At 66.0% G+C, this 14,063-nt stretch overlaps 3 protein-coding genes across 3 annotated transcripts; 2 read left to right on the top strand and 1 right to left on the bottom strand.

Annotated features, from left to right (window-relative positions):
• Positions 1-3,865: 3,865 nt before the first annotated feature.
• On the top strand, positions 3,866-6,835 carry CHLNCDRAFT_142056 (hypothetical protein; the record flags this gene model as incomplete). Its single annotated transcript, XM_005850240.1, has 11 exons — positions 3,866-3,879; positions 4,018-4,219; positions 4,417-4,527; positions 4,683-4,793; positions 4,983-5,092; positions 5,247-5,507; positions 5,723-5,864; positions 6,030-6,158; positions 6,307-6,408; positions 6,544-6,587; positions 6,688-6,835. 11 exons carry the CDS (start codon positions 3,866-3,868, stop codon positions 6,833-6,835), a joined length of 1,374 nt encoding a protein of 457 aa, XP_005850302.1.
• Positions 6,836-7,015: 180 nt separating this feature from the next.
• Positions 7,016-8,903, bottom strand: CHLNCDRAFT_20573 (hypothetical protein; the record flags this gene model as incomplete). The annotated part of the gene is made up of 7 exons (XM_005849989.1): positions 7,016-7,084; positions 7,204-7,429; positions 7,576-7,749; positions 8,026-8,112; positions 8,316-8,413; positions 8,536-8,724; positions 8,826-8,903. The coding sequence occupies 7 exons, from the start codon at positions 8,901-8,903 to the stop codon at positions 7,016-7,018; spliced, it is 921 nt and encodes a 306-aa protein (XP_005850051.1).
• Positions 8,904-9,121: 218 nt separating this feature from the next.
• Positions 9,122-14,063, top strand: CHLNCDRAFT_50601 (hypothetical protein; the record flags this gene model as incomplete). Its single annotated transcript, XM_005850239.1, has 11 exons — positions 9,122-9,322; positions 9,496-9,630; positions 9,773-9,923; positions 10,082-10,209; positions 11,240-11,370; positions 11,422-11,507; positions 11,879-12,212; positions 12,274-12,410; positions 12,910-13,041; positions 13,241-13,435; positions 13,885-14,063. 11 exons carry the CDS (start codon positions 9,122-9,124, stop codon positions 14,061-14,063), a joined length of 1,809 nt encoding a protein of 602 aa, XP_005850301.1.

Raw genomic sequence — 14,063 nt, 5'->3', positions numbered from 1 at the left:
TTTATTTGAGCTCCCATCCGGCTGCTCAGCCTGTTTGCAGTGCCGCAGGGCGCGGTACTACCTGGGCTGCCTGCTGTACGACCGGCGGCGGTACCATGAGGCGATCGAGCTGTGGGAGCGCGCCGTGCAGCTGCAGCCGGAGGCGCTGCCCTCGGCCTGGCGCAACCTGGGCATTGCCTACCACAATGTCTGCCAGGTGCGGCTGGCTTCAGTAGCTGCTGTTCGATGCTCCGCCGTCCACCCAGGCCCTACCCCGCCACCGCCACCGCCGCCACCATCACCACCCAGGCAACACACACACACACACACACTTGTTCCATTGCGGAGCGCAGGACGCCGAGCGCGCCGCCTCCGCGTACGACGCCGCCGTGGCTCTGGCGCCCGACGACTCCCGCCTGCTGTACGAGCGAGACCGGCTGGCCCGGCGGCGGCGGGTGGCTCCCGCGCAGCGCCTGGCTGCCCTGGAGGCCCACATGGATCTGGTGCGGGGCCGGGACGCGCTCGCGGTAGAGGCCTGTGCGCTGTACAACCAGCTGGGCCGCCCGGCGGCGGCGGCAGCGCTGCTGGCCTCCCGCCGCTTCCAGCCGTGGGAAGGGGGCGAGGGCGCGGCGCTGGGGCAGCACGTGCGGGCGCACCTGGCGCTGGGGCGCGCTGAGCTGGCGGCGGGGCGGGCTGGGGAGGCGGCGGCGGAGTTCCGGGCGGCCCTGGAGAGCCCTCCCAACCTTGGGGAAGCCAAGCACCTGCTGGCAAACGACTCGGATGTGCGCTACTGGCTGGGCGCCGCGCTGGAGGCGGCGGGGAAGCAGGTGGGTGGCTGGCAGCCACGCGCTGATGTCGCCTGCACCGCGGAGATGCCGAGGCGTGAGGCGCCCGTTCGAGTGCCACCGGCACTGTCGCTGCTGCTGCCGCTGCGGCCGCTGCTGTTGACACCCTATGGCCCGTCGAACCTCCCGCTTGTGTTGTGGTGCAGGAGGAGGCGGCCGCGCTCTGGGAGGCGGCCGCCGCCTTCCAAGGCGACTTTCAAGGCATGGCGGTGTGCGCCTTTAGTGAGATGAGCCTCTACTCGGCGCTGGCCCTGCGTAGGCTGGGGCGAGAGGAGGTGCGGCGCGGGCTTGGCTGCCACGTGCTGGCGCCGTGGGGACAGGGCGGCACCCCATGAGCCGCTGCCCTGCCCCGCCATGTGCCCGCCCGCCTCCCCCGCCTCTGCTCCCGCCTGCAGGAGGCGCGGCAGCTGCTGCAGCGCCTGCTGGCGTATGCTGGCGAGCTTGCGGCCTCCCCTGCTTCCGTCGACTACTTTGCCACCTCCCTGCCAGACATGCTCACCTTCCACGAAGACCTGCAGGAGCGGCAGGTGCGTGCATGAGTGGTGTGCGAGGTGTGTGTGTGTGGGGGGGGGTGGGGGGGGGGCGGGGGCGGGATGGGTGTGCCCCGCACCTGTGTGGCCCGCTGTGCAGGGATAGAACTTGCGTGCTGTCGGCAGCGCTCTTGCTGTGCGCTGTGCGCTACGCGCTGTGTGTTGTGTGCTGTGCTTGATGTGCTGTGCGCTGTGCGCGCTGAGGGAGGGCAGCGCTGCCCCGCAACCTCGCTGCCCGCCGCCGCAGGAGACCAAGGCGTTGTTCCTGGAGGCGCAGGCACGGTGGGGCCTGGGGGAGGTGGAGCGGGCTGCGCAGCTGGCGGCAGAGGTGCTTGCGCGCGACCCAGCCCATGGGATGGCGGCAGACCTGGCGGCGGAGATTCGCGGGGCGCAGCCGGGCGCCGGCGGCCCGGCAGGGTTGTGAGGCTAGACCGGGCTGGCGGCCCTGCCCCATCCTTCGCCTAGCTGTGACGTCAACGTCGGCCTGGCTGTAAAGTCCCAAAGGCCTCAATGGCGGAGCGTCTGTTTTACATGGACATATTTGCATGTACAGCCCTTCGCTGGTCTGCTTTACTACTGGTTCCGTCATGACAATGCTGTTTGCTAGCCTGTTGAGATCTAGAATCTATGGACACAGGGCCCTGCCTCCTGCCAATACTACACTATGCATAGCGGCGGCTGCTACCCCTCACGCCGGCGCCACCTCTCGCAGCCGCCAGATGATCTTGTTGGTGGCCGTTTTGCCCGCCTGCTCAAACAGGCCGGGCTGGTCGTGCAACACTTCCTGCAGGGAGGAGGAGAGGAGGATGCTTAGGAGGACAGGAGAGGTTTATGCAACTCAGCTGCTTGTCCTCCAGTTGACAGTCAGCTGATGCAGGCACAGCAGTTGCCAGCTGTCCAACACGCAGCCACCGCGCTCTGGACCCCATCGCTCACCCGTACCGCCGTCTTCCAGCGAACCGCCCCTTTCACGCGGTACTTGTCCAGGCACGAGGCGTGGTCCCGCTTAAGCACCCGCTGCACATCAAAGATGGTGCCCTGCCTGCACAGGGAGTGGGACAGCGCAGTGTGGGAGGTACGGAGCGTCATTGCTGGCAGGAGAGAGCAGCCTCTACGAGCCAGCTGGCCTGTTTTCTTCAACCGAACAACCAGCACATGCGGTTGCGTCAGCGCAGTGCCTGCCTCTGCACTCGCCTGTCGGGCAGCGACGCCAGCGCTGCCTGCACCAGGTCCACATAGCTGGCACCCTTGCGGCCCTCGTGGCGCGCCTGCTTCATCAGCCGCACCACGGCGTAGTACTGATGCCGCACCGCCGTACCGCCCCGGCTGTACCTGCAGCAGCAGCGACAGCACCAGCGGCAGCTCGGGTGCATCTGATTCCTTAGACCAATACCAAGTGCACATGCACCACCTGCAGTCCACACAGTAGCTCGCAAGGAGCCAGCAGCTGCCGCCCTACGAACCTGCCAAAGTGCCGCGAGATGAGCTCCCAGTCCAGCTCCCCATCAGGTGGGTGCCTCGGGATGGTCTGCACCAGGAAGGCGCGGTCCTCTGCCAGGCGCGCCAGGGTCGAGATGTCCGCTTTGCTCCAGGCGCGCCCCAGGCTGGCTGTGTCCCCAGGGTCGCCCCCTGGGCCTGGGGCTGCAGCTGCGTCTGCTGCTGCTTCGCCTAGTTCTGCTGCCTGGCTAGCTTGGGCCTGCTGCTGGGGCTGCGCCAGGGGCACTCCCGCTGCCGCCGTTGCCCTCTGCAGCTCTGAAGCTGCCAGCACTCCCAGCACCGCCGCACGCTTGCCCTTCGCGGTCAGTGTCTTGCGCTCCCGCTGCCGCCGCTTGCCGCCGCCACCGCTCTCCTCCCTCCGCCGCTTCCTCGGCTGCTCTGCCTCGCCGGCAGGCGGTGCTGCTTGCAGTGCTGCTGCGGGGTTTGCTGCTGGGGCTGCTGCTGCTGCTATGCCAGCAGCGGGAGCGGTGCTGCGTGGCACAGGGGCCGCTGCCGCTGCTGCTGGGGATAATGTTGCCACACGCTTGCCGCGCTTGGGCGCACGGGCTGGTGAGGGCACGATTACCAGGCTCATCCGCACTGTCTGCGGGTGTTGCCTGGGCGCAGGCTGCTGCTGGGGCAGCGGTGGCGGGGTGGGCTCCCGCTGCTGCTCCTGTGGCGGCGGCGCCTGCGGGCTGCTGGCTGGAGAGTAGAATGCTGGCTCTCCATCATTATCCGCGAGCTTGCGCTTCTTCTTCCTGCGTAGCTTCTTCTTCCTCTCCTTTTGCTGGCCCCTGTGGTGCACCTCCGGCGGCATCACTCGAGGAGGCCGGATTAAGTTCAGGAAGGTCTACGCGACTCAATTGCAGTGGGCTGCTGGCACGAGGATAAAACCAGCTTTGAGTTTTCTCTGCCATGGCACCGCACAGCACAGCACGGCAATGAGAATGTCCGTTTCTGCTCTGCTTCACGAGTGATCAGGCGTTGTAGCATTGCACATCGCCTGCAAGTGGCGCCCCGGCAGCATCTTCACACATGGCCACGGCCCCGTGCCTCCAACGCGCCCCTGCGTGTGCCAGGGCCCGCAGGCATGCATCACAAGCATTAGCCAGAGCGCCCGCCCACCAACAGCAGCCCTGGCGCAGCAGCAGCCGGCGGTGGCAGCGGTGGCGGCGGTGCGCCGCCAGCAGCGGCGCCAGCAGCGGCAGCGGCAGCGAGGGCGAGAGCGTGGACATCGATGCCCTTGCATCTAAGCTGGCAGCAGAAGCGGAGCGCCTGCGGCGCACAGGCAGCTTCGCCAGCGGCGACTATGACGACGGCCCAGCGGGGCCGGCGACTCGGCGGCAGCAGCAGGCGGGCAGCGACGTGCTGCGCCCATTCGGTTACGAGGTGGGAGACGGGCCTTGGGGCCATGCATGCATGGTGGCGCTCAGCGTGGGCACCAGCTGCGCAAGTCTTGTGCCTATGGCGATGGCCGCCGCGGGCTCCCAGTGGCATCCTGTGTCGCCAACTCGCTGGCGATTTGAAAGACATGAATGCCTCTGCCTGTCCTCTCCGGCGTGCCTGCCTCCCTGCCCACTTCGCAGACCAAGAATGCTGAAGCAGAGGTGCTGGCTTCGGTGGGCGAGGGCGGCTTCTTCCCGGAGGAGTTTGAGCTGATGCAGGAGCTGGGCACCATCAACATACAGCAGGCGAGTGTGTTGAGGAGGAGGGCGGCGGCGGCGGGTCAGGCAGCTCCCCAGGCACCTCCCCGTGTGTGTGCATGCGAGGTCCGACTGCTCGCCGCCCACGTGACCTCCGCCTCCCTCATGCTGACTTGCACTGCCCATATGTGCCTGCCTGTACCTTCCAGGTGGCCACCTCTGTGGACCTGGATGACTTCCACATCCCTACCTCGGAGCGCTTCGCCCGCACCGCCGTCATTGCCTACACCGGCACCTTCTACTCCGGCATGCCCTTCCAGGTTGGGAGGCGCCGCCGCTGGGCCGGGCCGGGCAGTCGGATGTGAAGCGCGCAGCCCCGCGTGCCTCTTGCCGGCCGCTTCGGGCTGCGCAGCGCGCGCTGCCAGCGGCTAGCGCGCCAGGGTGCAGGGCTGCATCCATGATCGGTTTCCAATGCCCATCCCCACCCCCATTGCCTGCCCCCCCTGCAGGACCCTGTGGTGGTTTTGATCAAGGAGTATCTGCCTGGGGCCAAGGCGGTGGCCTGCAACGAGCTGCAGGTGCTCAAGCACCTGGCGGGCATGCCGGAGACAACCATGAAGTGAGTCGGAGGGCAGGCCAAGGCTCGTGCTGTGACGAAGGGGAGCTGTCTGTGCCGGATGGGTGAAGCGCACCTCGTTCAGCGCCTGTCACCCCCTGCGCGGCGCGTCATGCTGCCCCACAGCAACGCGCCACCCCTCCCACCACGCCCGCAGGTGGCAGACAGCGGCGGCGGCGCTGGCGCCCAGCCCCCCCGTCGTGCGCCTGCTGGGCTACTTCCTGGCGGGGCAGACGAAGCAGGCGTCGGAGCTGCTGCAGGGAGAGGAGGCTGAGGATGCGATCTGGGTGGTGCTGAAGTGGGAGGGGCTGGCGCCCCTGGCGCTGTACCCCTCGGCGCAGCAGACCAGCGGCATCGGGCTGGGGCGCCTGTTTGGGGCCGCAGACAGCTCCATGTCAGACAGGGCCCGCATGCTCAGGTGGGGACAGTGTGTGTGTGGCTGGTGTGGTGGCGTGGTTGGGTGGCGGGAGGTCGGCTTGGGCTGGTGAAACGGCAGGCAAGATGGCAGCTCAAGCCCCCCCCTTCCGATACCTGCTGGCGCCCCGGCATGCCACGCCAGTGGCTCCGCATCCTCCCCGTCCGCATCCGCATCCCCACCCTGCCCTGTCCTGGCTGGGCCCGGGTGCGCCGCAGGGCCATCGCCCGCGGCGCGCTGCAGGCGCTTGCGTACTGCCATGAGGCGGGGGTGGTGCATGGGGCGCTGGGCTCCGGCTCCGTCATGCTGTCCACTTTTGATGACCGGTCGGCGGCGCGGCTCATCGTCAAGCTGGACAACGTGGGTGGGGCTGCTCGCGTGTGCCTGTTTTGGTGGTGATGGCTTGTGTGTGTGCGCGCGCGCGCGCGCGCGCGTGTGTGTGTGTGTGTGTGTGGTGGTGTAGAAGGCGGTGGGACCGGGCTGCGCAACGAGGTGCCGCTCCTGTGCCCGCTGGCCTTCCCGCAGTTTGGGTTTGCGCGCAAGGTGTCGGTGCCGCGGGAGGGGCAGCGAGCCAGCAAGGGTGGCGATCCTGCGGCGCTCTACCCGCAGCCCGCGCCGCTGGCGACGGACGACACGCCGCTGGCGCTGGGGCAGGTGCGCTGCTGGCTGGGTTGGCGTGGTGGGCAGGGAGGTCTGTTCGCCCCGTGTGTGTGGCATCGTGCGCGTCCTCGTTTGGGAAAGGCATGGGCGCTTCCAAGGCACAGCCAGGCTCACCGGCCACCATCCTGGCTCCCCTGTGCAGCGGGACGACCTGCGGGCGCTGGCGGTGGTGCTGCTGGAGTGCATAGTGTCTGCGCTGGCGCTCAACGGGCCCTCCCAGCTCACCAATGCAGAGTCGCTCCAGGTAGAGGGAGGTCGGGGCATGAGGCAGGTGGTGGCAGGGCCGAGGTTTTGCCAAGTTGGATGGCTCCTCGTGCCCCGCCGGCTTGCCAGCAGCGCCCACCCTGTCTGTCTTGACCCGCCTGTCTTCCTCCTGCAGCGGCTGCTCGGCGAGGTGTTTGTGTGGGGAGTGGATGACTTCAGGTGCGGGCCAGCCTGGCCGCAGCACTCCAGTCTCGTTTCGCAAGCAGCCACGGTGCTCATGGCTGCGCCTGCCTCATGCTGCGCTGTGCCACGCTTGCAGGCAATACTGCCAGGACGAGCCTGACTGGCAGGCGGCAGTGGAGCTGTTGTCGCAGGACGATGGAGCGGGCTGGCAGCTGCTGCAGGAGCTGGTCAGCGGCGGCACCAGTGCAGCCGAGCTGGCGCAGAGCCGCTTCTGTGTGCCCTGAGGGAGGCAGGCAGGCAGCGCGGCACCCCGCTGCATGCCAACACCACTTGGTTGTTTGCCCGGGCATTTACCCACTGAACAGCTCACAGGGATACCAGAGGTTGAATGGGCACAGAGTGAACGAGGTGTGGCGAGCATGAACACTGGGGCCGTACCCAGGGGCGCAGCCCTGGCCTCCCGCTTAAAAGAATGGAGGCAGCATGATCCACCGCCGGGGGTACTTTTCGCGGCCCTCGCGCCCGTCAAACGTCTGCACACGAAGCAGAGCGGCAGGGGAGGTGTGTGCGGGGCCCGAGGTGCTGCTGATCCACCCATCCAGAGACAGCCGCTGCCCTGCAGGACACCCCACCCAACGTAAAGGCGGCGCACCTTGATGAGCCGCTTGTGCTTGCCCAGCGCCCACCGCGCCATCTGGCCAGCACCCACGAGCGTGAACAGGGCTGCCGCCGCCGTCTGTGTGGCCACTGTGAAGCCCACCCAGCCCAGGATCTCAGCCGTGTAGTTGGGGCAGGTGATGAGGTTGAAGAGGAAGCCGCGCGGGATGACGTAGCCCTTGGCGCCCGCGGGGCGCAGGTTGGCCAGGATGACGTGGCACCTGCGGCGCGTGACACGCGGCACCGCAATGGTTTGCCTTGCAGGGTGAAGGAGGCACGCTGGTGGGCTGCCGACGCTGGCTGGGGACGCCCGCCTGCAGGCGAAGGCAGGGCCGCCAACAGCCACCCAGCCTGCCCTGCCCCGCACCTGAAGTTGGCAAACTGGCAGAGCATGCTGAAGGCTAGCGTGGCGTAGGCCTGCTGGGGCGGCGGCGGGGTGTACAGCGGGTGGTTGACAAAATAGGCCACAAAGGCGGCAAAGCCCCAGTAGTAGGAGCAGTTCTTGACCAGGTTGAAGACGGGCATGGTGGCGTGGCTGAACCTGCGAGGCAGCACCGGGGAGGGAGGGAGGGAGGGAGGGAGGGAGGAGCCAGTGAGCGAGGACGGGATGCGACCGTGGCGCCGGGACTGTGGCGGGGGGCAGGCGGAACTGGAACGGCTGCTCCCCGGCAGCACACTGCCCTGACGCTATGTCCGAGCGGCAGCTGCGCCACAGCCCAGGGCCCGGACCGGCAGACTTCAGCAGGGCTCGGCTGCCGGGGCACCCCGGCTGAGCCCACAGCTCCTTGCTGAGGTGGTCCTGCCACCCATGGCTCACTTGTGCACGAAGAAGGTCTCCAGAAGGCGCTTGAGGTAGTGGAAGGTCCAGTACGCCAGCGCCAGCGTCTGCGCCACGCTCTTCTCCCTGTGCCCTTCCCTGCACGTGCGTGGTGGTGGCGGCGGTGTGTGGCTGGTGAACAAGAGGAAGTGAGAGGTGTGTGTGCCATGCAGTGGCAGCAGCGCCACGCCCCCCCCCCCCCCCCCCCCGGCGCGCATGCCTGGAGGCTGCCACTGCTCCCCTCCATGCACCAGCCCCGCGGCAACGCAAGCTGCCTGCGGCAGGCTCACTTGACGCCCGGGTACAGGTACTGCGGCAGGAAGTAGAAGAGAGGATACACCACCAGCGGCCCAAGGTACTCCCAGAAGAAGACGGTGGCGTAGCCGATCTGCAGAGGGGAGTGCTGGGAGAGAGGCGGGGTGAGGTGCGAGGCTTCTGCAAGGCGACTCGGCACGCCGTTCCCCCACACCCAGGCCTTGGCCCAGCGCGGAGGGAGAGAGAGTCGAGCACCTGCGCCCCCAGGTCCTTGAACAGCAGCACCGAGCCGTCTTGCAGGCCATAATCCGACAGCTTCTTGCCCGCGGCCAGCGCCTCGCCCGAGCGCTGCCCCTCGCGCGGCGGCAGCGTGAAGCGCTGGCGGGAGGCGTAGTAGCGGGGCTTCAGCTCCGCGAAGCGCGCCTTCAGGTCATCCACGGTGGCCTGCAGGAGGGGTGGGCGGGTGCAGGGAGGCTCAGCGGCCGGCTGCCAAAAACCATGGGCTGGCGTGGGGCTGGGCGATCGCTGCATGGCAATCAACCCACATCGGAGGGCACCAGCAGGCCGTCTGGCAGCAGCTCCCGCCCTGTCCTGCTCTTCACGCTCAGTTTGATCGCGCCCATGGTTTGTGTCGAGTCCCGCCTGCAAACTCGCCCCTGCTCACGAGCTACCACTGATCGTTGATGGCGATGCACGGGATATTTGCGTGTCCTGCTGCTGTGCCTGAAATGCGCTGGATTGCTTGACTGCCGCAGCGCCCAGAGGAACACCTGCACAATCAACCATACCACCACCGCCCCGTCCCACCACAGAACTTGCAAGGCGGGAGAGGGCTGCCACGATGTCGGCCTGTGTCGCAGCGGCGCAGAGCACACTGCTTGCGGCGGCCCAGTGCCAGCAGGCAACACAGCAGCGGAATGTGCGTGCCACGGCTTCGGTGGGCGCCGCCAAGCGCATGCTTCTGCCCAAGCACCGCCACAACATAGGCATGAGCCGCAGCAGCAGCCGCAGCCTCGTGGTGGCCGCAGCCGCACAAGCCGAGGTGAGCCGGGCTGCTTCCAGGCTGCGCTGGCAGTGCAAAGCGGCCACCGCGGTGCCGCCCGGGCCGCCGTCCAGACCGGAGCCGCAGAGTGCCCTGCGGAGAGCTGCCACTGCTGTGGCCAGCCTGCGGTGGTTCGCGAACTGAAGCCGTGGCCTGCCGCTGTGCTGGATCAGGGCGTGGGCAAGCTGATCAGCAAGGTGGAGATCCCCGCCTTCATCCCGCGCTCCGACCTGGTCGACCAGCTGCTGCGGTGGGCCATGATCGAGATCCAGGAGAACGGCGTGGCCAACGTGTCCACCCCCTGCAAGGTGCAGCCTGCGCATGGGGTGACGCTGCGTGTCATCCCTACCGCCGCCTGGCTTGCCAGCTCATTGGCGGGCCTCTGGAGACGAACTCGGTGTGTCGTTGCTGCTGTCGCAATCCAGCCGTGCCCTCCCTGCCGCCCTGCAGGTGAGCGTGTTCAAGCGGGGCGACGACTTGTGGGGCTTCACCGTCTCCTTCCTCAAGGACGGCGTCAGCGCCGCCGACGTGCGGGTGGCGTTTGACGAGGAGACCACCCAGAAGCACGACTGGGTGGGCCGGGGCGCAGGTTTGTTGCCACGTGAGCCTCACGCCCGCCGCGGCGGGGCCTGGGGTGCAGGCCTGCTCCCATCGCTCGACCGTGCTGCCATGCGTGGGCTGCCCTGTCCTGCATCGCACATGGTGCGGGCACCTGCCCTCACCTTGCCTGCCCTCGCCTGCCCTCGCCCCTGCCCGCAGACGGCATGCCCGTGATGGAGGGCAACGCGGAGGAGATCATGGGCAAGCACTTTGAGATCCGCAAGGTGTGCGACCGCGCCATCAACGACAACCAGCGCGAATCCATCCGCGACTTCTGCAACCTGCTGGTGGGTGGGGCGTGCGCGGCGGGGCCCTCGGTCGCAGCCTGTGGGCTGCACCCGGCTGCTGCCAGAGCGCGGGGCCCGGCCAGCAGCCTGTGCGCGGGCGGGCGGGCGCTGCCGGCGGGCTGTGCTTTCCTCAGCTGCTGCCGGCACTGCCAGGCCCTTGACAGCAGATGTGGCCCGACGCCATGTAGAAAACTAGCCTGCATTGCCCCAAACGCATGCCTGTAGGTCTCGGCGATCAACAAATACTACGCTTTCGGGTCTTGCTTCAGTGAAGATAGCACTTGACCTCCGGCATGCCTTAACAGGATACGTATGGACTGTAATGCACTACTTTGAGCCAACAGGAGAGCAGCGCCGTTTGGGCCGCCACGCGGATGCCAGCCTGGCCCCGTTCCCCCTCCATGGGTGGATCCTGCGCCCTGAACATACCCCGGGCGCCATGTTCAGGGCAACCCCGGCAGCAACCCAGGCAGCAGCACAGCAGGAGCAGCAGCATCCCTCAAGATCTGCCACCGGGCGGAGCGCAGCTCCATGGCGGCCGCGCCCCGCACCGAGGCCTTGCCGCCTCGCTCGTCTGCGGGGTCAGGGGCAGGGGTGTGTGGGCGTGGTTTCCAAGCTCCCCAGACCTCACCAAGGCCTTGTTGGAAGTGACTGGCAGCTCGCTGCTTCGGGAAGACAGGAGAGCAGGAGAGGCGGTGACGGGCGGTATGCGCTTTCAAGCTGTGCGTCGCTGCCCGCTCGCCTACCTCACCCAGCCGCCGCTCCCTGCTGCTGCCGCCCTGCCCGCTGCATCTGAGTGCTGCCTGCATGCCTCTGTGGATTCAACAGCATCCGGGGGCACGAGTGCAGAGTTTAGCACTCCTGCTCTGTGTGTTCTCTGTTCAGGGGAGCGGTAAAGGGTTACATGGTTCACTTTGGGACGTGCGCGACTCGACGAAATCATGATTGCATGAACAGGACGCTAAATGGGGAACCGCATCAAGAGATGGCAGCCACCTGCGGCAGGCCCTGAGCACCCCTTGCCAACGAGATTTCAGCGGGGGCAAAGTACAATAGAATCCTGTCGGGTGGGAGCTACCAGCTGAGAGGGCTGCAAGAGCTGGAAGATGGCAACAGCTGGCAGCAGGCAAGAGCGCGTCAAGATAAATCGGCAAGGAAGAGGTGTGCTTCTAACCGTGCCCATCCCTGCCCTTGCACGCTGCCCACATACAGGAGCATCCCTGGCAGGGTTGACCAGTCCATGTCAAAAGGAAGGGGACGACGGGTGGCTGCTGTGCCGGCGTCGCCCTGGGCGGGCGGTGTGGCGGGGGAAGGGCTTGGCAGGCCGACAGCCGGCTTCTGACATCTCCGTGATGCTTTGGCGCCCTGATGCAGATTGCATGCTGCCTTCCAAAGGTCCTATTTTTGTCGGAGACCAGAAGGCTCAAGGTGATCTTCATCAGCAGCACCTGCTGCATACATGTAGTGGGCGTGCGAATTCAGCCAAGATGCCAAGAGAGAGAAGCCTCTTTTCATGAGCAGCCCACCTGGCGTCTAGCTGGCAGCCGGGCGCGCCCGGGCATCCAAAGGCCACAGCCTGACATCCCCTTGAACCTAATCCCATGCTGCTGTGCAGGGGGGGTGCACTCCCCGCGGCCTCAGGCCTGAGGGCCCCTCCTCTTTGCTCCAGGCGTTGAGTCCTGCGGGTGTTTAGTCTTGGCCATGCTCGCGTGCCCGGAATCACCCCCGGAGTTTGAGAACGAGGATGCCGCGGTCGAGTTTTACTTGCGGCAGTACGCTGAAATAAAAGCTCGCAGCAAGTGTGTGTCTGCGCAAGCGGCCCAGATAGTTGCCGAACTGGCTGCGGCGCGGCGCGCAGAGGAGGGGCAGCAGAAGGAGGCGGCTCAGGCAGCGGCGGTGGTGGAGGCGCAACTTGAGACGGCAACACCCCCAGAGTTTGAGGACGAGGATGCCGCGGTCGAGTTTTACTTGCGGCACTGCGCTGAAATAGAAGCTAGCAACAAGTCTGTGTCTGCGCATGCGGCCCAGATAATTGCTGAACTGGTTGCGGAGCGGCGCGAGCAGAAGAGGAGAGCAGAAGCAGAAGGAGGCTGCAGCGCGGCGCGCTGCGGAGGAGCAGCAGCTGAAGCTGGCGGCCCACGCAGCGGCGGTGCTGGAGGCGCAGCGTGTGGCGGCGCGCGTGGCCCACAGGCCGGTTCTGGGTGAGTGGATGTAGGACAGGGTGCCTGTCTGGCGCCGTGGGCTTGATTGTTGAAATGCCGTTGGCGGCACAGTCCATCCTCCGTGCGCACTCTGACGGGCGTATTTATCATAACTGACAACCTGGTTGGATTGCTGCTGGGACGCACGCACTTCCCCACTGAAACCGCCAGCGCTCGCTGGCCACCTGCCCAACTGGCCAGCCGTCGACGAGCGCAAGAAGAAGCAGTGACGCTCTGCCAACCAGGGGATTGAGCCAACCAGGCCGTTGCGAGGGGCGTGGTGGGCAGGGTGGCACAGCGAACATCGCGAGTGGAGCTGAGGCCCGCAGCTGTTACCTCAGCTGGTTCGGCGTATGGTGCACCATGGATGCGCTCAGGGGCATGTTACGATGGTTTTTGCCCCTCCTTGCCTCACTGCCCCCCAACCAGTTTTCTGGCACACCATTCCTCGCTCTGTTTCCCTGCCATTGCGCGCCCACATTATAACGTTCCTTGCCAGGCACACCCAGGATTTGTGCGCCGATATTCTGCCGCATTGGTGCTACACGGCCTGTTAGCGTTGTTCACAAGCTTCACTTCCCGGTTTTAACGTCTAGCTTTAGACCATTATTTGATCTGCCCGACGCGCCAAGTGCAGTACCCCCCACTAGTAGTGAATGGGTCCCGGGGAGGCCTGTGCCGAAGCCTTGGCGATTCTATTAGGCGTTCCCGAAGGAATTGGCTTGGATTGGCGCTGAGCCGGTCAGCTATGCCGCGTTTGTCCTCACAAAGTTTCGACATGGGAGGAATCGAACCTGTGCCCTCTCGGAGGGTTTAGACACTAGCTCCAGCGCCTTCAAAGAAGGCCTTTCTTAGCCGCGGCCTAAAGGTAAAGGTGGGGAAGAGCCTCCACAAGCTTCACTTCCCGGTTTTAACGTCTAGCTTTAGACCATTATTTGATCTGCCCGACGCGCCAAGTGCAGTACCCCCCACTAGTAGTGAATGGGTCCCGGGGAGGCCTGTGAAAGGTAAAGGTAAAGGTAAAGGTGGGGAAGAGCCTCCACAAGCTTAACTTCCCGGTTTTAACGTCTAGCTTTAGACCATTATTTGATCTGCCCGACGCGCCAAGTGCAGTACCCCCCACTAGTAGTGAATGGGTCCCGGGGAGGCCTGTGCCGAAGCCTTGGCGATTCTATTAGGCGTTCCCGAAGGAATTGGCTTGGATTGGCGCTGAGCCGGTCAGCTATGCCGCGTTTGTCCTCACAAAGTTTCGACATGGGAGGAATCGAACCTGTGCCCTCTCGGAGGGTTTAGACACTAGCTCCAGCGCCTTCAAAGAAGGCCTTTCTTAGCCGCGGCCTGTTCAGCTAATTTGATTTCATGCCTGCATGTGCGATGCCTTGAAAATGGGCAATCCACCCTTAACAAAAAGGGTCCGTCGTTGGCCGCGACGTTAAATAAGGAGCTGGATGAGTGCCGGTGGGTGATACCACAGGCACGAGTTCGAACCCCAGCCGGGACACTAGCTGGGACTTTGCCTCACGGCACCTTCGTGGCGGCATCTGGGCGGCGGACGGCTGCCCGGCAGACCGGCATGGCGCTTGCAAGACGGAGCCTCCCCGGGATGCCATCGGCGGCCAGATTTTCCTCGCTCTGGACAGCCGGCAGGGTTAG

This window comes from Chlorella variabilis (assembly GCF_000147415.1).
Source record: "Chlorella variabilis unplaced genomic scaffold CHLNCscaffold_4, whole genome shotgun sequence".
Lineage (NCBI taxonomy): Eukaryota > Viridiplantae > Chlorophyta > Trebouxiophyceae > Chlorellales > Chlorellaceae > Chlorella > Chlorella variabilis.
This window is presented reverse-complemented; position numbering and strand designations above follow the sequence as displayed.